The 25,643-nt window shown below is 41.1% G+C and overlaps 2 protein-coding genes across 4 annotated transcripts in view; one reads left to right on the plus strand and one right to left on the minus strand.

Annotated features, from left to right (window-relative positions):
• fam131c (family with sequence similarity 131 member C) overlaps positions 1–6,321 on the plus strand; it is a 12,687-nt gene extending 6,366 nt beyond the window's left edge. For 2 of the 3 annotated variants that reach the window (XM_086212754.1, XM_086212753.1), the window contains 4 exons: positions 711–798; positions 4,041–4,286; positions 4,535–4,624; positions 5,758–6,321. In XM_086212754.1, the coding sequence (XP_086068880.1) occupies positions 711–798; positions 4,041–4,286; positions 4,535–4,624; positions 5,758–6,029 (696 nt within the window). In that variant the 3' untranslated portion in view covers positions 6,030–6,321. The remainder of the gene's footprint in view (positions 1–710; positions 799–4,040; positions 4,287–4,534; positions 4,625–5,757) is intronic. The other variant, XM_086212755.1, reaches the window with a different exon arrangement.
• A 1,396-nt stretch (positions 6,322–7,717) lies between these two features.
• Positions 7,718–24,352, minus strand: clcnk (chloride voltage-gated channel K). The gene is made up of 20 exons (XM_086212756.1): positions 24,310–24,352; positions 24,054–24,211; positions 23,079–23,210; positions 20,659–20,787; positions 19,455–19,594; positions 19,267–19,344; positions 18,294–18,369; positions 17,673–17,798; positions 16,591–16,675; positions 16,292–16,393; positions 15,836–15,920; positions 14,644–14,802; positions 13,940–14,009; positions 13,655–13,765; positions 13,031–13,247; positions 9,999–10,132; positions 9,491–9,561; positions 9,010–9,090; positions 8,028–8,114; positions 7,718–7,940 (listed from the first exon to the last, which is right to left on the minus strand). Exons 1-20 carry the CDS (start codon positions 24,333–24,335, stop codon positions 7,902–7,904), a joined length of 2,106 nt encoding a protein of 701 aa, XP_086068882.1. The 5' UTR covers positions 24,336–24,352; the 3' UTR covers positions 7,718–7,901.
• Between the last annotated feature and the right edge of the window lie 1,291 nt (positions 24,353–25,643).

The raw sequence follows: 25,643 nt of genomic DNA on the forward strand, positions 1-25,643 counted from the left end.
GAAAAACAGAGACCACACTCATTTACTCAAGAGAGCTTTCCCACTTTGCTAATTTTACATTCATGTGAATGTTATGCATATGTCAGTAAAAAATAAACTAGGACTGCATTCCATCAGTTTGATTTGGAACCATGCCATATATACTGTTCATTTACTTGTAATCCCATTTCTTCATTACAAAAGAAAACCCCTGAATAAATCAAAGAAGTCAAACCACAGTTTGGTTTTCCATGTTAACTGTAGCTACTTTGGTGTAAACACCATACGGGTTTGAGTTTAAAATACCCTCCTTTGATCGCACCTCATTCATGCTGGGTGTGAATGCTGCAGAATCTCTATAAATATTGGCTGTAATTCTCAGTTGCACCATTTTTCCTTGAGATAAAAAAGTGGAAAATGGGTGGTTTGACTCATCATACACAAGAAATGATTGCCAGAGGACATTGTACATAAAAATCAATGTTTTTATCTTGTTTCGTCGTGACCTCAACACGTGCTGCTGCTGGTGATTTGTTTTTCAAAGCTTCCTTTGAGGGCTTACCTGCTGCCCTTTGAGATGAAACATCCCAATTAGACATAAGAAACCTCAAACCCAAAGGAAATGTCAGAAGTGCACAAGCTGAAATGAAGTGTTTTGTCCTCACTTCCCAATGACTAAAAGCCATTTCCCCCAACAATGATGAAGATTTGTTTTGCTTCTTCATATGCAGGATGGCCAGACGGTGTCCAATGGCAGTGTATCGGATAAGACCAACAACCACTACAGCATTGGCGAGCTGGCCACCTCCTCTCTGATAGGTGAGACTGAACGGGCAGACACATTATACACACACATATTACATCCCAAAAAGCACTTACTTATGCATATCAGGATGTTCAGCCCTCAACTCCACGAACTGGTGGGACCTGGGTCCTGAAGCTGGGTCGCTTCTTCATTCTGTCTGCCCCACTGCTGGATGCACATTTAGCAGTCATGGCTTTCCTTTGCCCTTCTGTTGCTGCTTCGATCCAAATGTGCACACTTGTCAATAAATATTTCTTTATTTTCCTAGCTTAATTATGGATTGTATTACGCCCTCCCTCTCCCATCCTGATCCTTTTCGCTTCCTTGGCCTCCATTCAGACTTTGCCCATGAAGATTGGAATCTTTTGGGTTGAAGAGCAGTGCTCTGCCTCTGAGCTGAGACTCTGTACCAGTAGGCCTGTGCAGCCAAACATCATGACGATGGTAACCCGACCCAAACCCCAACTCTAACCCACTAATATCTAACCCTAACCCTTAATTCACCTCAGAAATTGTGTTGCTGAATCGGGGCCAGTCTTTGGTTCCCATGAAGACCAGGGGTCTGATAAGGTTAGTGTTTATGGCAGAAGCAAGCTGAGAAATCCTGTTAGTTGCCATGGAAGGTTAGTCATGTCATTTCCATTCTCTTTTTGTGCCCCCTCTCCCTCACCCACACAAATGCAGACATCACTGAATGATCAGCATACACAAACATTTCCTTTAGTTCAAGCGACTCCTTCACCTCTGACTGGGGCTTCCTCCTCTCCTCATGTTAGAACCTGTCTCACCTCCTTTCCTGTGCCCGTCTGCCTCATCTCAGTCACTTCCCTCGTCACTATGGGAGGTTAATTTTCTGAGCTGATGTTATGCCTTGCAGAGCTTTTCCCAGTGAAAGGTCTCTTATTAGCCTGACAGTATAATTAGGAGGGCCATCACGAATATGCTAGACAAACACTGATATTCAGGCAGACGGCTCAGAGGCTGACGTTTGCTTCTTGATTGACAGAATCGCTGGTGCAAAAGAAAGAACGTGAACATTTGCTCAGACTTAATCACTTGTCAGTCCTCACGTCAAAAGGCAAAGTGAATTCCGTGGACTTGGATGTGCAGCTGACAACCAAAAGTGAAATCACACTGCAAACTGTGATTTTGCACTGATACAATTATATGTAAAAGAACATCATCTAGACATTGCTGTTTTTTTCTGTGTTTTATTACTTTTGATACATCAGTCTGTCAAGATTTTATTAACATTAAACCGCTAACGACCTGCCGGTGGCTCCTGGAAGCTTAAATGGCCGTTGCTTCCGACAAATGCAACAGTGTTGAAGCAAACAAATGAAATAATGACAGTTTTACAGCCCGATAGAGGAAATAAACTGCAGCCCCACTACATGTGGTTATTGAATACAAGTGGTCTGTTGTAATTTACATGACTCATTTAGTTTTAAAATGAAAAACATCAATCCTCCTGAGTGTCCTCAGGAAATATCATATCAATTAGATACTATGGTATTTTCTGTATGTAAGCTGAGACTAACGAAGAAATACAGAGGCTGAAAATACTCCTTTGTAGAAAATGCTTTTTTTTTTGTTGTTGTTGCTCTTTTAAAAGCATGCCATGCTGGTAAAAACCATCGCCAAGCTCAGAAATTAGCCTATTTTTTGGTAAATAATCCGGAACAACAAACTGTAGACCCGCTCATAACTGGGAACGGCCTGACACTCCGAGTTATTCAGTGCTAATTGCCCTTTTCACCACAGTCACCATGGAAGCTTTTGATTTGTTGTGGTTGTTTTTATTGGTTCTGTCTCCCACTGCTTGAAATAATCAGTAGCTTCTTATCAATTTAACCTCTCACAAGCAGTGATTAACCATGATTGTTGTTTTAATTGCTTCCACATTGGCTCATAAATATCAAAGTTTTAAGTGCAGGAAACAGAGTCATGCTTCATCTCATGGACTACATTATATCCTTTTTTTATATCTGGTTGCTGTATTAACCTTACAACCCTGTGTCGGCTGTGGATAACATGATAACTGTGACATATACATATTTCTCTCAGCAATCGGGGAAACTACACACAGGCTGGATTTTCACAAGTATCACCTCTGCCTTTTACATGCGCTTCCTGGATTCTTTCCCTATCACTCTCCTGACAGCACCCAGCTGGAAGCATTAAAGAACGCTTTTGATACGCAGTGTTTGGTTGCTATGATATGAAATATCCTTTGAAGTAAGACATCTGCACAAGGTACTTCCTCTTGTGCTTGACTTATTTTTTTATTTTATTTAATTTTTTTAGAAATAAAGACTTAAGTTACATATTTGCCCATTTGTCTAGATGTTTCTCGGGCAGTGGGCAGTCAGCTGCCAGTTAGCAACAACTAAACTCAACTAAACTCAACTATGTATAAGCCTGAGAGTTGAGGCGCGGTGGATTTCAATACAACATAATTCAAGTTTAACTCATTTAACAAAGCTGGGTTTTTTTGTATACCTGCAGCATATTGGCATGGAATCTTAACATATGATGCTAATAGTTGAAGATGAGTGACAGGCGGATATCACATCTTATTGGTTGAAACTGGTTAGCGGATGCTGACGTCAGCTCACGCCATTTAAAAAAAAAAAATGTTTTACCCTAAATGTCACCATTTTCCTGGTCTTGACATTTTTCTGCCTTTTATTCACCTGCAGTTTGTTAATATAACCTTTGCTTGGCCTTATCTTCTTCAACCTTTTGAGCCAGTGCAGCCTTCCATTTTTTTGTCCTTTTTACATCTGTTTAATTTTCCTGTCCTGCAACATGACTCACAGACTTCAGATCCTCATTTTGAAGACCTTTCTCCCTTTGTCTCTTTTGATTAAAGGAATGAAAGGGCTCCTTTGTGGTTATGAATCACATTTTGCTAGTGATTTGAGGCTTGGACTTTAATCAGTCACAATAATGAGGGTTTGGAACTTGGCTCTCATCACGTTACAGCATCTTTTATTTTGTTTTTCTTTGAGGTTTCTATCAGAATGAGCTTCTTATAGTGTAGAAATAAAATGGAATGTACAGCGTTGTCCAAAATCACCAAGAATGTGCATACAATACCAATTTGCTCCAGTTTTAAGGTGCCCTCTGTAAATCGAGTGTGCAGATTCAGTATGTTTTCTTTAAATGATCTCCTTTTCTCTTTCTAGCAGGTTGGACTTTCTTTAATTCACTTTATCAAGACGTATTCATCCCACTCATGCCCCTAACTTAGGTCTGGTGGCCACGATAAAGGATCATATCACCAAGCCAACGGCGATGGCCCAAGGTCGAGTTGCTCACTTGATTGAATGGAAGGGTTGGGGAGGAGGCGGCGAGGCTGGAGGAGGTGGGGGCAGCTGGAGCGGTGCCTGGGGTAAAGGAGGCGGTGGCTGGGGGGGGATGGAGGCAGAGCTGCAAGAAGATGAACAATTCTACTCCCAAATGACTGATGAGATCAAGGAAGCCCGCTTTGCTGCAGGTGAGTCAGAAGGATGAATTAAATTCCCGAAAAACAGGATGCAGTCGGCATGGAAGTGATGCTCGGGGGTATTGTTCTGTTGGTGCCGTGACAAACAAAAATCAATGTACTCTAACACTTCATGATTCAAATCTAGTGCACTCATTGGATTTCCCCCGTGCTGGGGTAATGGTGCCCTTGAAGAAAAGCAACAGGGGGTTGACTACCAAGAAAAAAAACATCAAATACGTTTGTGTACTGTTTCTCAGGAGTAGCAGAGCAGTTCGCCCTGGCGGAGGCAGCCATGAATGTGTGGTCCATGAACAACAGCTCAGAGGGACCCTCCACCAGTTTGCAAGGTTTGTCATGAAAAGGGATCATACATGTGCGACTGGAGCTACTTGTATTTTCATTTCTCAAAGGGATCCAGTGCGGATATCGTAGATCCCTCGTGTCTGAATCCAAGAGAACCACAAATGTTGGTTCAAACAACAAGGTGATTAAGTGAAAACCAAAGACATTTCTGCTGCAAGAGCATAATAATAATATAATCCATCACTCAAAGTTTGACTGATTATAAAAAAAGGCTTTCTTTTTTCCCAAGGAGTTTCAGAATCATTACTGAGCAGATCTTATTCCCAATAATTGCGATGGAAGCTCCATTTAAACAGATTAATGGCAGCAATTTCCCAGCCCACATGAATGGATGAGTTTAGTGTCATTGCCTTCCAGACATTTCCTCTCTTGAAACAACTTCAGTCCCTCAGCTGACATGGCCGTAAGAGTGTTGGCGCATTGTCCTAAACTTGACTTTTCCTCTAATCTTAACAGCAGTGTTTCTGAACCACTGGGCTGGGGCCCATGGGTGGGCCATGAGTGCCCTCCAATGGTCTACAAAATGCCATCAAGTTTTTAATTAATTATTCCATTAAAGGACATTCAAAGGACGAAATCAGTTGACCTTCATTTACGTGAGGTCAGGGTGGATGGCTGGGTCCGCAACACCTTGAACTTCAACTACTTAGAGGGGGTAACACCCACGAAGCACCTTAAAGGGATGTTGATCAAATTGCTACACAGGGAAAAGAGTGTGATGATGACTTTATGATTGAATCTGTCAGGTATGACAGTTAGTTTACTTAATTCAGAAAAAGGACAGTGTGCGCCTGTACAGGAATTATTTGCAGGAAATCTGAAAGCTGAGTGCACCAGACTTTGCTGGTAGCTGATTTCCATCTGTTAGAAGAGAAAGCATCAGCGAGAGCTTCTGTCTGTTACTCGCAATGTGTGATTAACTGTCTTTTCTGTTTAAGTTGACTTGATTTGGACAGAGTATTGTCCACATCAGTACCATGCAAGAAAGGTGTTGTATTAACATTTTTTACAACAGGTCTCTGATGAACCTGAGTTAAGAGCACCAGTTTCATCGTTCCGTAACTGTTCATCCTTTTTCAAGAAGCAATCATCTGACTGTCAAATTATTCTCCCTCAGCAGCACAAAGCCACTTCTTGTCTCATTTCCTGCTGGATGGTGGAAGCGTTGGTGTTCCCCAGCACCTGTACAGCATCCATTCTCAAACCTACAGCGGCCCCAGGGTGACTAACCTTGTCCCCCAGACACAGGTGACCTCCATGTTCCCGACGACCAGCAAGGAGCCTGAAAGAAATCCCCCCTCTGAGGACAGATGCACTGTGACTGCCGAAGCAGCTGTTCAACACGTAGACAGCAGCTCGCTATCAGAGGATGACGTTTTTTATAACTAGACTCAGCAGGAGCCCGGAATCTTGAAGTTGATCAAAAAATGAGAGAGGACTTGAACCACCAGCAGTGACTGACACAGAAGAGATATCTCAAGAGAAAACTCCTCAAATGGCTCGTCTGAAATGTTTACAAGCCTGGGAGATGTGTGGTTGACGCGTGTGAATGTATAGTTCCACAAAAGTGTTATAATTTTCTATTAAATGTCCATCTAAATGCTTCTATATTATACTGGATGTAACTGTGAAGAGTCCAACAAAATTGGTCAAAATATCTTGGTATAAATCAGTTTTGTTAAACTGGTTAAGGTTGTCGTTCTTTTATTTTATTTATTTTTGAGAGGGACTGAAATGACGTTCCACACCTAAAGAAGTCGTAGCAGAATAAATACCAACAAACTGGAAAAAATGTCTGAAATTTCTCATCTGAAAAAGAAAAGAGAAGTCTTGTGGAAAGCGCATAAACCCAGTTATCTGTCGGAATCCCAGCTATGATTATCTATTGTTTGCGCTTCTGAGTGACGGATGCAGGGTAACGCTGCTGAGAAAAAAGATGAAAAAACAGAAACAAAGAAGGACACAGAAGCTGGAGTTCAGCTGAGGTGGCAAAAAATGGAACAAAAGACGGTGTACACTCGGCTAGGATGAGTACGTCCATAAAACAAAACCCCCAAGCAAAGCAGCCGACAGATTTGAGTATTAATTAGTGCAACAATGCAGCAGCAGCAGCTGTGAGGAGGAAACGTGACCTACCGATGCTGCTCCGTGAGACTCGAGTGACAGCATTAAAGAGGCAGAAAGTGACAACTCACATCTAGAAAACAGACTTGTTTTATCTGCCATTTATCTTGCTGACACAAAGACATGAGGTCCTTGGTGGAGGTAATGATATGTAAAACCACAAAAAAAACAGAGGATTCTGAAAACATCAAGCATCACAGAAGAAGGACAATGGTAAGATGGCGATAAGATAAATGTTATGAGACAAGGACACCAATAAGACGCTTGACTTCAGCTGCCCTCCCTGTAATGTGTTTTAAAAAGAGATAAAATATCTCTGCAAAAGCCGCGGCCTTCATTAATCAGAACGTTCTTCTTCCTTGTCAAAACAGTAAACCTGACTCCTTTGACCTACAAAACATCTCAGAGTCTTGCAGCTGGGACAGAGGGTTGGACAGATTTGATAAATAGAGCATTGAACAGCTAGCAATAGGTAGCAATGACTCATCTATGATGCAGAACCTGATAATCGACAGTAAAGAGCCTGAAATGGGTGCAGGGGCCTTTATTTAGTTGAGTTTGATGAGAAATTACACAATACTAAGAACTACTGGTGCCGTCTGTTTCTCACAGAGGGATTAAAGGCACTGCTTTATGGTGCAGAAACCTTGCTGAATCTTTAACGTGTCAGTGGCGCCAAACTTGTAAATCTACAGCAGAACACTACTGGAGATGTTAGTTGAAACTGAGAAACCTTTCCCGAGCAAATAGACTCCTCTCTTTTGTGGTGAAAAGTCAAATTATGACCATTACATTTATTCATGAAATGAACACTATCTGAAATGAGAAGCAATGCTTTTTTTGTTCTTTTCTTTTTGTTTTATTTTTTGCAAATGACAGCAAACAATCTGCACCCAAACAGTAAAACTCTGCAATCCAAGCAGCTACTGTATGTAGCAGGATCCTATGACAGGGATGTTAATGGGGTCAAGCAATGCTTAGCAGGACTCTCTGCTCCGAGGAAGACACAGACATTACTTTTTTTTTCCAATTAAGACAAACAAATTATCAAAATATGGACTGAACAAGAAATAATCAGCCCCCTGAACCAAGTGGCTTTTCCAAAAAGGGCAAGTGTTATGTGTTTTTCCTGTGTGGCTAGATTTCATTAGTCAAGTCTTCTAGTATTCGCTTCATCTGGAAGGGAAAGTAGAGTCGTGATTGAAACAGTCTGCTTTGTAGGTTAAATATAGAGGAGTACCTTCGGTGAGTCTCGGTGATTACCTCTGGCCATGAGATGAGCCCAACCAGACGTCCTCTGTCAGTGACAAACAAGGGCTGAGATCCAGCTACAGTCAGGATACCGTGAGCCTGCAGGGACCGAGAGGAAACAGGCTTGGAATTATTGATTTGGAATAAATGGTTTTTTTGATCGAATGTTTGTTTACAAGTTAGAACGGTAAGGACCTAAGGAGAAGGTAAGGAGGGTATCACTAATTCAGCACTGCAGTAACATCGTCCATCTCATGATGGGCAGCTAAACAAAAATTGTTGCAGCAGCACCAGAGATGTAATCTTTCTTGGTCCACGCCTTCTTCTGTCTTGTTGAAACCTGGCACCTACGGTACTCTCAGGAGTACATAAGAAGATACAGTTGTCCTGTGCTTGCAGCAGTTAACGTAGCCTCAGGCAGCTAATTTAGCTTCTGATATACTTAACAGTTGGGGGGCTTTTTTTTTTTTTTTTTTTTTCAAACTTCAGCTCTTGTTGTGGGTTTGACCTGGTGCTTCCTCAGGTTAGATGGCAAACTTTCAATTTGACAGTACAAATATTGCAAAAAGCATTGTCTATGTCCAGTTTTAATATGTGTAAGGACAGTTGGGACAGCTTTCATCTGACCATTGTCTTGACAGTGTCCTGGGCTTAACACATTGCCGGTTGACATACCTGTACTTTACAATCTGTTAACATTTTTGTCTTAGACAAAAAAAAAAAGTGTGTGTCTACTCATGTTTCAGGTTCACGTTGCAGCTAAACAGTCATTTGATACAGGCACTAGTGTTGATATTACCCCTTCACATTGCAGACAAAGTCACATTTGTGGCTATTCAACAGGCTAACTGTCTCATCCAAAGCTCGGCTAATTTCCTCTGAGCCTGCTGTGTATGTCCAGACGTTTAGAGTGGCTTTGATTGTCTCAGTAATCAAGCACATAGGAGCAAACAAGCACTGAGTGCTTAAAATCTCCAATTGCTCACGTCTCTACCTCCTGAATGGTGTTGTGAGGAGATAAGAGCACAGAGGTGGGATGAAGGCAGCACAACTCCTCCAGAGGTTTCCCCAGCATCTGAAGAAAGGCACAAACATGCTTACATATATGCACATCAATGACTGTAAGGTATATTACTTTAATATTGTAGCTTTTACTATTAACTGAATAACGATGACTCATGCTTTCTGGTATCTGAAAAAGTTGGATGTTGTACTTTGTCTGGCTTACAGGTGTTGCTTTGAATTCTAAAGTTTCTTTTGATAAGCAGCTCATTTATCAAAAAGCCTTTTTTTTATCATCAGATATGCTTTAAAATGGATCATAGCTGTCATAAAATGAGATTTTTACAGAAAACAACTCATTTTACATTCTGTTCCCATTAACTTCTTTTGGGTTTTTTTTTAGATTAATAAAGATGACCTGTTTTAGTACAGCACAATACCATCTTGTCTGGAACCTGTCCGGGTCCTTTTACCTCAACATTATAGTGACGCAGGAACATCAGCAGCTCTGATCGAAGAACGAATCCAAGCAAAACTGACGACTCTTCAAGAAGGGACAGAAGAGGAAATCAATTTTCTTTACCACAGTCGGTGCTCCAGTATTAAGTGAGCTCTTAATGGGCTGTGAGCCGGCTGTTTCAAACACAAAATCTCATCCATGGGATTGCTGCTGAAAGGCTCAGCTGGCTGGCTATTTTCTCTCACTTGTCAGCTCATCATGGAGGCCCTTTTACTCCACTGAATTGCCAGAGCTTTCAAAAATTGCCATTTTCATGATTTTTCATCGTTTTCTTTTTTCGTGCTCTGTAGCTCTCTGTAGAATCAGAATAGTTGCGTGGCTAGTTTGTATCCGATGTCTCTTGAGGATCCTGCTGATTACTGACAATCAGCATATTTTATAGAGTGAGAAGATGCAAACAAACAAAAAAAAGGGTCCTGAGCCAGCAGACTGTGTAAAATGTAGTAGAAATGTCTGCCCACCGTATGAGTCCACTACAGGGATTTGTCTTTCAGTGCTGGTATCAATGGCGTGCTGGATTTCCACTAGGTCGGCGGTTCTCCGAAGCTGCACTGTTTTAGCTGCCACAGCTTTTCCAACTAGTGTAGTGGGAAGCCTGCAAAAGAAATTGAGAAATATGAAACGTAGATGTTGAATTTGTGTCCTAATACCTTCTTTTAGTTGAAGCGATATTTATTGAGAAGTGTATTTTGCCTTTCAAGTACTCGCAAATAGGAATCTTGAGCTCAGAAATACATTTTCTCACTAGTGCATTACCTCTGTGACTCCAGAATGGAGGAAGAGCCAGTCGCAGGTGTTCAGTTTGAAGCTCTTGGTGAATTAAAAATTGCCGAAAAAAAACCCAAAACACCAGTCTACAAACTCTCAAGAACACAGTGTGGTAGAACGTAGTCACTAAAAACGACTTAACTAATTTAACCTTTGAGTTGCTCGTCAGGAGTTCACTGTCACATCGACTTATAAATACATGGCTGGCTCTCTCTGCATTCTGGAGTCACAAAGAAGTGATGCAGGAGGGAAACCACACCTTAATGAGCTCATGGCACTTATTTGTTAATAGTGCAAAGTTGAACTTTTTGGACGAAGTTGATGCATTTACAATTATTCGCTTGTAACACGACATGTTCTGACATTCCTGACCTGGACTGAGTTCACACGTCATCACTGAGTGGTTTTAGCCTTAAAATGGTACATCATAATGGACTGAGGCTTAAATGTACCATGAAGACGCAGTCTGAGGAAGAGCACCGAGCTCGAAATATCATGCGTGCAATAAATTTGCATGCAGGAGCTTTTTGGGTTGCAGATCTCTTTTTTCCCCCTCTGCTCAGTTTTTTCTGATCGTGCATTCCATTGAGCATCGAAATGGACTATCATGGCAGTGAGGACAAGAAAAACACTATCTTTTTAGTTTTTACAGTTTAACACCTTCTCCTACTCCGTCCCCCTTCATCCATCCTATCTCTCACTGTTCATGAAAGCCAAAAAAATAATTTGTAATGAATTAATTACGCCTTGTTGATTCATATTCGCTCTAAAATGTAATGGGTTCTGCCTTGACCCAAAGATCAAGGATTGCTGTTAGAAAGAGAAACAGAAACAAAAAAACCCAGTAATAACAGCATCACAACCCTCAGTGGTTGGAGATAAGAAATATGACAGATTGGGTCTCACTGTCAACACAGTTTTAGAGGTTAGAGCTTCAAACCAGCATTTAAAGCTTTTGTTTTTCTCTCAAGAGCTTATCCTAACCCCCCCCCCCTACACACACACACACACACACACACGCACACACGCACACCAAGATGAATGACAGACAAATGGGGCCAGCAGGGGCCATGGAGGGAATAATGTGTCTGATTGTCTCATTTCGGATGTGTGTGTGTGTGTATGTGTGTGTGTGTGTGTGGGGGGGGGGGCATTTTCAAGATGTTTGAGTTTCCTGGTAAACATATTTTTATTCACCATTTGTCAGAGGAAAACCTGAGGCCTGAATACTTGCATGTTGTCAAATTGGAGAAATGTGCCAGTATCAGATTGCATCACAGTAAACTACATCAACACAATAATGTTTATACCAAGTCTAATACTTTTCCATTAGTGCGACAATGTAAAAAAATTACCTCACACCATGATGGGCTTGGATCTAATCAAATCTAACAAACGCAACAGTGAACAGGGTTGCTGTACCCTGCAAACAAACTGACAGAGTGTGTTTTAAATGCAACACAGCGTCTGTAAAAATGTCTGCTCATATTTATTATTCACTGCCTGGTCTTTTCACATCTTATTTATTCATTTAGTTGGCTCTTTTCATGAAATTGCAATGGGACACGATGAGGAAATCCTGTTCACTTCTCTAACAAAAGCCTGATAACCTTGAGCCATGGTAGTAGAACAGGACGATAATAAATAACTGATCACAATTGAAAATCTGCGTCATCAGCCAAGAGATTATTGACCAGTTTGGTGGTTCTACAATATATTGAGGGATAGAGCTTATTTGTTCTCCAGAGTCTGATAGTCTGCAGTGAAAGACCACACCTGTGTAGTGTAGTGTTGCATTACATTTTAAGATAAGATAAGTTAAGATAAGATAAGATTTATACATCCCGTATTCGGATTAGAAATTCTGTTATTACAGAGCATGGGGGTAAAAAGATAGAAAATAGTCCAAGGAAACTTAAATAAGGTAAATAGACAAGTTAAAAAATATATATGCTAAGAGTATAAAATGATAAACAGGATAAGTATATACCCAACTGCTAGTTTTGTTTTGCACGTACATGGATGGCAGTATGGATGAAGTATTGCACAACAAAGCTCAGCGCTAAGATGAAAAGACCAATATGGTCATTATATAATTTGCAGTGATCTCCATTAAAAAATAATCAGTTTGCCTTGAATGCACCTTGAATAGAAGATTATTCAGCCGTACATGTGGTGCCTGTCCTTACATACTCAGGCATGGAATATGATCACATACAAAAATGTAGTCAGTACTGTCACTGTTGTGCTGTGTTTCAGGGTGTCAGCTGGCAGACAGCCTGTTGAGAATAAGTGAAACATGTCTGATATTTGTCTGATGACTGCCTCAAACGAAATCCCTAAATCGTAGATGTAGATGGACCAACAAAAGTGAAGCCAATAGATCTTGATCGCCCCCTGGTGGCTGGTTACAGTACAGGTCAGCTCTTCTTTGTTCGAGATGAGAAGTGCTGTTCAAAGTGCTTTTTAACATGCTGAAGTGATTTTTTTGTGATAAGTTGGGGGGGGGGGGTCATGATGGACAGCTGAGACACCTGCAGACGTCTGTTTGGAGATGCGAACTACTTAAAACATACAAATGAGTTGTTCTGTCTTAAATCGATCATTCGTGTTTGAGTCCATGTGTTGCAGACCTTAGCTCCATATGACATCGCCACTGCAAGATGGGGTAACCGATAGTACAGTCCATACAGTCCTCAATCATCTGGCATGGCTTCATACTTACCTGGGGCATACCATCGTTAGCGAAGGCAGGTGAGGGAGCCTTTTACTGATAGAAAGAGCATCGTAGAAAGACGGGCGGTTCCCAGAGCGGGCAAGGGCATTGGCCAGTAGAGTGGCGAGGAGGATGGGAACAGTATGGCTGAACTGGCCTGTTAGTTCTACAGCCAAAAGAGCTGGAGATAAGGTGTGTGTGACAGCCCCAGAGAAGGCAGCTGCTCCTACAAGGTAAAAAAACAACAACATGACATTGGTGTTAAGATTCTGTTCATGACTAAATTGAGATTGAGATTATACTAACAAGTAGAAAGCGCTGACAGCATCATTATCCATCGTTATTTACCAGATGGAAACTTGCTACCAAAGTTGAGACTTATGTGACATTTTAACCAGAACAGAACTGGACATCTTACACAGTTCTGAAAAGTGAAATCAGTGTAAAAGCTCCTCTCCAGCTCTGCCATCTCGTCCACATCTGGTCAACATCTGATCTGATTCACAGATGTTTAAATGGGTTGAAGAAATCAAGGTAAATTTGTCAGGCGATGCGCACACACGAGTCATTATAATGTAAGAGTGGTGCAGCATGCAGGAAACATCTGGTACAGTCAACAAATGCTGTTATCACCAGCAAGTGCGTAGCCTCCAGGGTTTATAGAAGCCCAGTCCTGGCCTGAAGTCACTCCAGAGGAGGACACATAGGTGATTCCTTCGGCAAGCAAACGGCCCAAAGCCGCTCCTGAAAAACAGACATCATAACAACAACTGTCACTAAAAATGTCTTTATCTTCCAGTTCGGTCTGTCTGGGAATACCTCCAAGTGTCAAATTCTGAAAGGAGGACTCAGGGGGACACATTCCTCTTACTTAAACTTGTGCCATTCAAATGTTCTGGAAGCTTTTCTCTCGCTCACCATAGATGAAGACTGGCATGAAGTATCCAGCTGGCAGAGGCAGTGTGCAGGCCAGCACCAACATCCACAACTGAGAAGCAACAACAGACTGTTAAATATCTCTGCAGTACCCAAACAGCCACAACAGCTCTGCTCACACGTGTTGCACAGCATGAGTCAGCATCACTTAACGTGGAGGGAAATTGTTGCAGTGATTTTCAAATAAAAATTAAATCTCAGCCCGTCATTTCACATATACATGTGAGAGTAAAAAAAATCCCATAAGGGATCCTTTTGAAGACCAAATGAACATGAAACCTCTCACGGTGCTTCTTGCGTTGGAAACAATTTACCAAAGATGTGTCAGAAATGTTTTTTAAAGTGCCGTTTTCATCTGGCATGTCGTGCAGTAGTAACTGGGGTTCTCAATCAGAGGACATATTGAGAGTAATAGATCAAGGCGAATCAATCTGTTCTCAAAACATCACAAAATCAATTCTTGCGCTGGCAACAAGAGAACATTTGGATTTTGAAGACATTTCAGCCTCAAAGGTTAACTAGGCTTTAGCTCGCTTATTCCATTGTGAAAATGTCAATTATCGGATGTTATTATTGGTCACTGTGACTCCAGGGAACAGCAGGAGCGAACAGCCATACTGAGCATCTGGTCCAGTCCTGTTGCTTATCGGGTCCACAGAAAGAAAATGTCCCCCTATTGTTTGTACCTTCATGAGGAGAAAAACAGCCAGAGAGAGATAGACAGGACATCCCGGTGAGCTCCACTCCCACAAAGACTCTGGCTCCAGCTGATCAGTGGCATTGTAGTACTGAGAGATCCACTGTCTGCTATCCAGTAAGGAGGTGAGCAGCTGCTTCATGGTGCACTGTGAAACAGATGAGCGTCGATCAGAGCAGTGTAATTGCAAAAAACAAACAAACAAACAAAAAACGTGTTGTTATTGTCAACAGAATAAGCCTCTTGCTTCAACATTGTCAGTTCATCCTCGATTGTTCCAACGACTGAAATCTACTAAATTCACATTAAAAAAAAAACCAAATCCCTAAAAACTCCTCCCCTCAAAAAAAATGTTTTTTTGTGTGTGTGATGGTGAGACCCTTTAGTGGTAAATTAAATCATTTTGTGATGGCTGATTTCTTGGTTGACAGAAAAATTCTGCTCTGAGTACAATGTGGAAGGGTATCGATGTTTTTCACACTAGAATTAACTTTAAAAAGACGAGACGTAGTATCACAGTATCAATATTTTGGGATTGACCTATCATCCCTATCACCTCCTGACCTCACCTGGTTAGATAGAAAATAATTTTAGTCATTTTATTGGATTTCTTGAGAATTAGAAAAGAATAACAAAATTTAAAAACCTAGAAATACTGCATGCACAGAGACGTTGTCCTTGGACCACCAAAATATATTCAGGCCGTCCTTGACTTGATGTTGGTCCTAAATTTGAAGAACTTTTCTCAAGGCGTTCCTGAGATATTGAGTTAATTTGAAAGTCTGACCTCTGCGATCGTCTCGGTTCACTGAGGGAATGTAAAAAGGATTGATGTGAAAGAGATATCGTGTTTAGTGAGATGACAGTGACCTCGCCTTTTGACCTGCGATCACCAGAATTATTTCACTTCATCCTGGAGTCCCTGCAGACATTTGAGCCAAATTTGAAGATATTACTTTGAGGCGTTCTTGAGATATCGTCTAGGCGAGAGTGGGTCGGTCAGGCAGATAGATGTACAACAGCTGCTGGTTGTGGGGGAGCATACAAATCATGAATATATGAATCCATTCTTGTTCATGTTTGTCTATAATGGAGTGCTGCATTTTAATTAAAGTCATTGAGAATTAAATTATTTCACAAGCAATACCACACCAGCTCACAGTAATTCTGCTCATTCCCACCTTTGAAGCCATGTATCGACCGATGGAGTGAGGAAACGTCAGTGATGCCAGAAGGAAAGCCACCAAACCTGAGTACACACCCTTCCTGTGGACAAGTATTCACATTTACAAGGGCACTGAATGTCACTTTGATTAGGTCATTTGGCTGGAATGTAAATCAGTTTCCATGTAAACTCCTCAGAATAAGCCTCAGCACTAAACCTGCTCTGCCCTTTCTTCACATGCAGGCTTTCAAAGAGGACTTCAACTTCATCATATCATATCTGAGGAATCAGATATCGAAAATAAAGAAGTTGGCTCCTATCTTTTAGTTATATCATCTCCTTTTATAATATGGATTATCTTTAAACAAACATGTTATATTTTTGGAACATCAATTCACCCAATTCTATCTCACACAGGCGGTGACTCATCTCAGCCTCTCTAACAGCTCCATTGAAAAGACTAAGCTCTCACTCTGTCGTTAGCATCTTGACGATGACTGGGTTTGTTTTGGTGAATCGCAGGATGCAGCGATGGCAGGAGAGGTAGCAGCAGCTCACAGCTCCACACAGCAGCCTGTTTCAGCCAGACAAGAGGATTTGAACCAGGCGGCAATCGTTCATGATAAGGAGGAGGCCAGATAATAAAAAAAAAAAAACACATGTGAGTAAGAGAAAAAAACACAGCAGTTTCCTTTTGACAAACATAATAATACATGTCAGTTTTTTTAAATGTTAGATGCAGAAAAATTGTTCAACTATGTATGTGCTTACCCCAGGAAGGCAAACAGCACAATCTCCAGGGGAAAGAAAGGTAAAGCTGAGGCGAAATTAGTTTGGAACAATGCCTGAAGGGTCTCTGCGGACACATAACAAATTGGAGTCATGCTTCCAGCCCCCCACCTCCAGGTTTTGAAATCTAATCTGCCCTCACTTTATTGCATCCAGATTTTGTTGAAAATTATAGTCTGTCAGTTCAAATGTTCTGCCAAATTTTACACGAGGATAATTAGATAGTTGACAATAACTAACATCACAAAGTAAAAAGTACAACATTTAATTTGACACTTAAAAAAAGCATCAGTCACTCTTGAAATGTTTGACTACAGACAAACTCTTCAGCCAAACTCCATTCAAAAATGTAGCGGTTTAACAAGACGATGCTAATTGATGCTAACATGTGAACATGACAGCCAGGAAGTGATTCATAATCCTCTGGGATCATTTTGGTTGGATTGTGGAGATATTGTGGAACCGTGGTGTGCAGTTTTGCACCCATTCAGCTACCAGAGCATTAGTGACGTTGCTGTTGCTGCTGGTGGGTGATAAGACCAGGCTGCAGTGAAGCTTCCAGTTAATCCCAGAGGTGTTGGGCGTGCGGATCAGTCCAGCTCTATATGGACATGGCTTTGTGTACAGTGGGTATTGTCAGGTTGGGAGTGGAAAGAGGCTGCCCCAACATGTTGAGGCAGTGTTAAGATTATCACTTTACTGGTAATACCGCACCTTGTTCCAAAAAACAAACAAACAAACCCAGAAAACATTCAGACACTGACACAAAGTTCCAGCCACTGTTAATTTTTCTGCTTGGTTCCTAATCAAATATGCAAGTTGCAATGAGCGGCAATGTAAAACCCAGCAACAACAGTTTCTGCCTCCATGGAGTCTTCCTTGGCCCATCCTTCACCCTCTTTCAAATTTGTTTAAAATTAGCCTGATAGTTTTTTCAAAATGTTGCTAACAGACATGTGTATGCCATCAATGATTGATTAGCAAAGGCACCCAGGGGTGTATTATCTATGCAGGTGCCCATTTGTTGCTATTGTGAGTGTATTAAGTGATAAGGTCTCCTTTACCCTCTTCTCCACTCCAGACTGAGAACAAGCGGAAGGTCAACGCCCCACAAGCCACTGAAAAGAAACACGGGTAATAGTTCCTCAGGGCGAAGTGAGAGGACATCACTTCCACACTGAACAGCACACCTGGCAGAGAACGGGATGGATGAAGGCATGAGACATGGAAATGAGGGTCAGGAAGTCACTGAGATAAAAGAGGAAATTATCGGGAGTTTAAGGCAGCTGAATGTATATTAGCTCTGCTGCCTGTTAAATGAAAACGTAGGAACATGCATACTGTATATTTCACTCATTTCATGGTCATTTTATCAAAATTGTTTTGATTACATTTCGAGTGGAAAATTGAGTTTGAATGAGCCAAACACGCATGTGAAAATGGAATAAACAGGTGAGGTGAGAGGCTCAGTGTAGCAGGCTGGGAGGTGATCAAAGAAGTGATGGAGGAGGAACATGGGAGGCCGATGGAGCAGCAGAGGTGTGAGGGAGGAGAGAATGAAGCGCAAACACAGGAAGCTTCAAAGGTGACGCTGAAAAATTCCCCCGTGTATGATGGGTGGAAACAGTGCGAGCCAAAGAATAAAACTCATTGGTTCTTAATGCAGAACCTTTACAGTCACTAACCGCTTATGGGAGCTCCGAAGCAACTAGCTACTCCAACTGCAGCAGCTACAACCAGCATCTCTCCAGTGGCCTTCTCCTAGGCAAAATAAAGGAATAATTATGATTTCCCTTGAATTACTTTATGTTTGGTCCTGCTTCTGTGTTTGATACAATTTAGGGTGGGATCATCATGAGTGAAACTGACTAAATCTTGCTTTTCTTGTTTTTTTTTTGTGTTCTTTTTTTGACCAATTCAAGCAATGGATCAAAGCATCTGTGCTGATGACCAATTATCACCTTGTAGTTTCCTTGTGGATCAATAGTTTCACATCCCGCTAAAATGGTGCAACATTTGCATTTTGACGACCCTCACAGGTTCTCTCACAGAACCAGTGAATAAGATACCATCGCCGGAGAAAAAATGCAGCAGATTGTAATTTTTGGGACGTGTGCATTCTTCCTTCAGCCTAAAACCAACTTTCTGACATTTCTGAAACACTTGAGCAAATCTCACTGTCAGTCAGCGGTCAGGCTGTAAGTCAGCAACAACTGTTTTCAACTTCCAAAAACATAATTGGCAATAATTGTTTAACCTGTCCAGCACGATTCCAACATTCATTCTCCTTTTGAAGGAAATATCAGCTGCTTAATGTTCCAGCAGTTGGTAGTTATTTTTTTGCAGCTGAGTTTAACACAGCATTTTCTCTGAAAATAGCTGCTGATGTGGCTGGAAACTATGTTGATAAGCGCAGGCCTGCAGGACAAAAACCAAAGACCAAAACTTTAAAAAAAAAAAAAAAAAGTTTAAAAAAGGTTAAAAGCTCTAAACTACCAAGAAGTATTCGATGTGCTAACCTAACCAGTAAAAATGATCCTTTCCTATCTTCCTTCATAGCATCAAAATTGCAAAAATTGCCTCAAATTGTTTGAATATTGTACCAGAAAATTGGCTAAAATGAGTAAACATAAGTATTACTTGCACCACTAATTGTACCTCCTCGTTGGCTTGTGTGAGAGTGCAGAGGTTGCTCAGATAGCCCCCCACCATGGTGGAAAGATGCACAAATGGACCCTGATGTTCAGGCAGAGAAAACTTTCAAACTTGCAAATTGTTAGCAGACGACACATTATGTGAGAGGATGAACGCACATCATGTACACAGAGCAGATGTGCTATACTCACCACTTTACCCAGGAAGACAGTGCTGCCGGCTGCCAGTGTGCAGGTAAGACCCAGGAACTTGCTAAACATATTAGTAAGAGACAAGTATTGAGGCATTTCAATGCCGGCCAGCATGACTCTCACCTCTGGTAACCCCGAGCCTGAGGGCAAACGAAACAAGATTTATGACAGAGTCCAACATATAGAAGCCATGTCTGTTTTTCCTGGATACACGGGAAGAAATTGATGCTGTTATTTGACTGATTCCATCATCAGTCTACTCCACGTTTTTAGTCCTGGAGGTACAGTTGTCTTTTCTTTTTGTTTTTTTAAGAGCGGCATGTCATCAACTGGCTACAATACTCAAATCATTTCTGAAGAATACCTTTGTGCTCACTGCATTCATGTGAAGCCACCAAACTACCAACACACAATATAAAGTATATAGACGGTCTGTCACATTGACCGTTAACCTTGACCACTAAAATCAGTTCATCGAAGTCCGATTTCCCGTTTGTAAGAAATTTGAAGACACGTCTCTGAAATGAATGCAAAGATCCTTATTGAGAGCAAAGAAAATCCCAGATGGCTTTTTGAAGAGGCCCTTTACAAGTCACAGGCTTTTAAGATAATACTTCAAATGGTGTTTACTTTAGGGGTGAAGGGGAGAAAACTATTTCTCTTTTCATCTCATTTTTTTCAGGAATACTTATTTGGCACTGAAGATGGATAGATGAAGATATTACCATAATAATGAAAGCTATGGAAATGAACGAAGGAATAACAAAGAAGCCAGTCAGACAACTTCCTAGTTATGTTTCAGTCTGAATGTATTCCTTTACATTCCTGCTGTGCTTCTTGAGAAATTGAAAGGAAATTAACAAACCTAAAATTACCAATAATAACCAGGGGGGCATTGGAATGAAGCAATCACCCTTAAATTAGTCCAATTCAATCATAAAGTCCAATATTTACTCTCCTTTAGCTCTTTTTTTTTTTTTACATCTGTAGCAAAAATATTCTCTATCGCTTCAAGCGGGATGTCATGTGTGCCAGTGAGAAGGTAGCATGTAATTGGTTTTCAAAGCTTTTTGACTGAAACGAGCTGCCTGATGAGAGCGCCGCTAATGTGAATGAAAACAGTGAGCTGAAGATTCCACAGAGCTCTGCAGGACACGCAGGAGAGGCTTTCACTGAATTGAAATGCATTTGCGCGCTGACACACCTGTGGAGAATGGACAGATGTTGTGTGAGAACGACGATGAGACAGCACAGAGGGATGCTGGGTAAAGAGTCCAGCAAAAGAACTGCAGCACTCTGTTGCCCTCCAGCTGTGTATGAAGCCACTGGTGAGCTACAAGTAGAGACAGAAACATTAATCAACTGTACCCTTTGACCCCTAAGTGTGTGTGTTTGTGTGTGTGTGTGTGTGTGTGTGTGTGTGTGTGTGTGTGTGTGTGTGCGTCAACATAGAAATTGTTGACCTCTTACCATTTTATTTTCTACTCTTTAACATTAACATTTGACCCTTTTCGATTCAGTTCCGGCGGTTAAACATGACATACTTGACATTTTTCAATAAAGATATCTGAGTAGACCCTTGGCCTCAGATGCGACACATATTGGTCCTTTTAGTAGAAATTACATTGTACTGATGTTTTTCATGATTGTCCACCACTCTCCGATGTTGGCTCCTCTCCACAAAATTATTTCTGTTTGAAGGTTTTCCTGCATTTACCTCCTGTTCCAAATCTGGGCTTTCCATAACCCAATTTCTTCATCATGTTCCTTTTGTTTTTAGGACTTACTGGTGTGCTTATTTTTATCCAGCTGAAAGGTCCATTTACGGTTCTCCTTCAGCTTTCAGACACATGAGCTCACATTACCGATAACAACTCTTAATGATGCAGAGTTGAAGTTGAATCAACACTTCTGTGCCGCCAAGTCCCTGAGCCAATAATACGAAGCCAAGCCATTACATTTCCACCATCGTGCATCCCCGTTGGTGTAAGATTGTTATCCTGAAAAGTTGTTTTTGCTCTTCACCAAACATGTGCACCACAAGGTGACGGAGGATACTTGTGACCACATGTGATCCCTGAACACTGCATTTCAGTGCCAGTGCAAATTGGTTTTGGATCCATGTTTTCGTGGAATTGGAGAAAGTATTCATCATCAACAAACACCAGACTTTGCTGCAGGAGATTGATTGCTTAACTGAAACATTGATCCATCTGCTGCCTCTTGTGATTACCAGAGCTTTTTCTTTGTTGATTTTGGTCCTGCACGTGCAGTATTCTTTCACAAGGTGCCCAATATTGCCCTCTAGCTCATGACAGTGATAACACCAATTGCTGGAAAATCATGGCATTGATGGGGAAACATTCTCTATCTGTCTGTCCAATGACAGACAATCTCATTCATGGCAGAGGGAGAGTTCATGTTTTCTCATCCCCAACTATCTTTTTCTGTGTTCCTTAACCTAACTTTGCTGCAGAAGATAGGTTTGGAGGGCCACCGCAATGAAAGGATCCTCTACTCTTTCCATTGTGCTGGCACTTAATTGAAACAGACAAGGCAAGGAATGTGGTTCCATAGCATGTAGATTTTATTGAATGGGGCAGCTAGCCCTTTGTCTAACCACTGGTCATGACTGGCCATGATGGTCCAAGACAGAAGGAAGTGGAGGAGTAGTTGCAGTAATGGAGATGAGCGTGTGAATGATGCAATGCAGTGTTAAGGGTTTGTGGTCACTTGAGGTCTGTGAGATCAGGTTTGTTACTGTGGCCAAACAACCCCAGCTCCGACTGATTAAAATATGATTCCATGATGTTTGGTCTTTTTCTGTGTGATCAATGGCAAAACGTGGAGTCGCACCAATGCGCTGTTTGAAAAGCCAATGGTTTTCCTAGCATGCTTCCCATGCTGGTCAAATTCGTGCAGTTTCTTTCTGATTGTAGACTCATGCGTAGCAACAGTTGCCAGACTTAACTTCAGATCCTGTGATGAAATTTGGGGTTTTTTGAGATTTGTTTTTGCACCAAACCGTCTGCCCCTGGGCTGTGTTCTCTGGGCCAGCCATTCTAGACAAATTAGTCGGTGGTCTGAACTCTACGCCACTTGTAGATGGGTTTTTTGTTTCTTTTTTTTTTTTTGGACTGTGAAGTGATTTAATTCAAATTCAAATAACTTGGGGATCTTTTAAAATCCCTTTCCAGACTCGCAGGCATCCACAACCTTTTTTCTTTCTTTATTTTTTCTTGCTGAATGCCTCAGCTCTTTAGATGATGATCATGATGACATCACACACTCCTACAGCAAAGAGAATGCCAGGGCAGGTTTCAGATTTAATTAAATTTGGCTCCACATGACCTTCTAATCAATGGGACCTAATCTGGAGATCCTTACTCAAATTTTGGGGATTCGAAGGAGTGATGAACATAGTGAACTTACTTTTTCCCTGAGGATGATGTATGCATTTTTGTTTGAATTATAATGACTACACGATGTGAATTTTATGTGTCATTTGTCGGAAATAGAATCTCTTAATTAATGATGTACACTCAAATGTTTGCTGGTTCTTATATGTGGAAACAATTTTGTGTGTGTGTGTGTGTGTGTGTGTGTGTGTGTGTGTGTGTTTACCTCTCAGCAGCTTTGTCACGCTGAGGTCCATGACAAAACTGAGAATGGCTGTTAAAATACCGAGAACAGCGTAGCCATACCACTCCATGCCACACACTCTTCCCAAACAACACTTGAGCTTCAAAAGCCAATCTGTTGGCACAATAACATGAGTTTAATGTGAAACACCAGTCAGTCTCACCAAGAGCTGGGAACAATAGATTACCTTAGCACAGCAGCACTGGAGAATTTGTTTAACAGTCAGCTTCTCGATCAGCAACTAGCATAACAAGAAAACTGTCCAAAACTAACTTCCTGTGGCAGCCGTATTGGTTTATTAGGGTTTTTGTTAAAAAAAACAACAACATTCATTTCTCTTACATGCAGTTTTTTTTTTTTTTTCCTGTTTAACCGGTGAGAGGTTAAATTTAACAAACCATTTGTTCGGAGTTGTTTTGAGCATGAATTTGTCCAATGTCTTACACATTATTCTTTTAAAGATGAAGGTTATGAGAAGCTCCGGGGGTTTTAAGTTCCTGCCGTGGAATATTCAGAGTGGCCCGATGCAGATAGAAAGAGAAGAAATTTAGGAACACAAACAGTTATCAGAAAAATATTTATAAAAAGTATCAGCTTGATTTGTTAAAATTACCTTTTTTGTGGGCAATGCAGGATATAATAAAAAAAATGACTACTTCCTTTGAATTAAATAAAAATATGATGATTTAAAACTGTATAGTAAAAATACATTTTAAGATATATAATATACACATTTTCATAGCCCTCCGTATTGGCAAATTATTATCTAAGCCCTTGCTTTAGATTAGTAATTTCATTTTGGTGTCTTTGGTCTCAATGACATTCTGTTGGCTCTCAAATTATGGTCAAAGTCCATATATCATATCATACAGAATGTATGAATATTGACTCTAAAATATCTTCTCCCTGATGGCTTGATCAAATGGATATTGATCAGAATCAATCAGCAGGCCTGACCTTTGACCAGTGCATGAGACCATCTGTGGGGTTTCCATGGAGCAGCGAGGAGTGGACTCTCGTTGAGGAATGTCTCCAATTGATTTTCTCTTCGCCCGTTGTTGTTGACTCCAGTGGTGTCACTCCCCGAGGCCTCATCCTGGCGGCTCATCATGTCACTTCATGATTATTAAGTGATTCAATCATAATCAAACACATTTGTAACCAAGTCTTCTATCGATATAATCATTGCAGAAAAAAGAAACAACAGACTTACCTGCTAGTTGTCTGGAAGTGTGACATCTGGCGAGTGGTTGTGGACTGTGTGTGTGTGTGTTGGTGTTTTGGCAGCACAAGTGACCTCTGTGACGGTATTAGCATAGAGGTGATTGAGCAGTCACGGTTGGAGGGGTAGCTCACATTAACTCCTAGGGAGACTGTTGGTAGGTGCCCTTCATCTGTCCTAATCAGAGACACGCAGACAATTTCCTGCGTCTGAGTTTTTTAGATTTCTCATGATAACATCAAACCTCAGAAAAAAATGAATCCAGAATGTCAGACCGCAGCTTGATCTGTCCCAAACCAAGGTCCATGTACTTTACTTGAGCTTTCAACAACAGGGAGCCTTTATTTGGTATCGTTTTTGCTAAACCCATGGCTTGAAAAGACCCTCGTTGTAACTTTCAGCAGTTGCCCAGCAACAAGAAGACTGATTAATAATATCATGTAAAATGCCTGATTTTTGTGCAGTTGAACCCTCAGTCTAATTGTGTTAGATGTTTGGAGAATCTTGTTACAGTTTGACAGAGCCAAGTCACTGTAGTAAGTCAGTGTGTGTGTGTGTGTGTGTGTGTGTGTGTGTGTGCGTGTGTGTGTGTGTGCGTGTGTGTGTGTGTAAGTCTAAACTAAGCAAAACTAAGCTAAGCCACGGCTGGCTGTAGCCTGAGGTGGCTGTCTAGTGTGTGAACTTGCGGCCTGCTTAAAGGCTGCGTTAACCTCACTTGAAGGACTTCTCCCAGGGACTGTCCTGAGAGGCAGCAGCTTGGAGGATTGCAAACACTTCAGATCTCACAAACACGAAGACTGACGTTCCTGATTCTGGTCAGATTTATTTCTGTACAAATAATGGTCAAAGCAAGATATGATTTACATTGTTTGAGAGTTTCATACCTGAAGAGACCTTGTTTTTTTCAGCACTGATTTGTGTAAATGTAGTTGTGATGTGATTGATTTTTCATTGAAGGGGCAGCTTAGCCTGTTCCATCATGGATTACTTTTCAGTAATAATCATAATGTAATTGTTATACAAGTATGAATTAGATGTTGTATTATTACAAGAATGAAAGAGTGTGTGTTTCAACGTAGAAGGACCAGCAAACATTTGCATGACTTTTAGTTGATGAAGAGAATTAATTTCCGACAAATGACACCTAAAATTAACATTTTGCAGTCACTGTGGTTTAGACAAAAAAATCCAAAAATCAGTCTCCAAAAAAAATAAGTACACTAGGTTCTTCACGCCTTCAAATCCATGAAATTTGATTTAGGATTACCAGATTCACTGTTGATGATTAGAACTTCCATATGGAGTTCAGGTGGAACCTGATTCTC

Source organism: Aulostomus chinensis, chromosome 9, assembly GCF_037954235.1.
Source record: "Aulostomus chinensis isolate RoL2024-O1b breed Wild chromosome 9, RoL_Achi_v1.0, whole genome shotgun sequence".
Taxonomy (NCBI): Eukaryota; Metazoa; Chordata; class Actinopteri; order Syngnathiformes; family Aulostomidae; genus Aulostomus; species Aulostomus chinensis.

Coding starts and splice junctions, on each gene's coding strand:
- clcnk (XM_086212756.1), bottom strand. CDS start 24,335: ATGTCACACTTCCAGACAACTAGCAG. Junction 14,010..14,643: donor CTGTTTTTCTCCTCATGAAG/GTACAAACAATA, acceptor GTTGCTTCTCAG/TTGTGGATGTTGGTGCTGGC. Junction 9,562..9,998: donor CCCTGTAGTGGACTCATACG/GTGGGCAGACAT, acceptor CCCTTCTTGAAG/AGTCGTCAGTTTTGCTTGGA.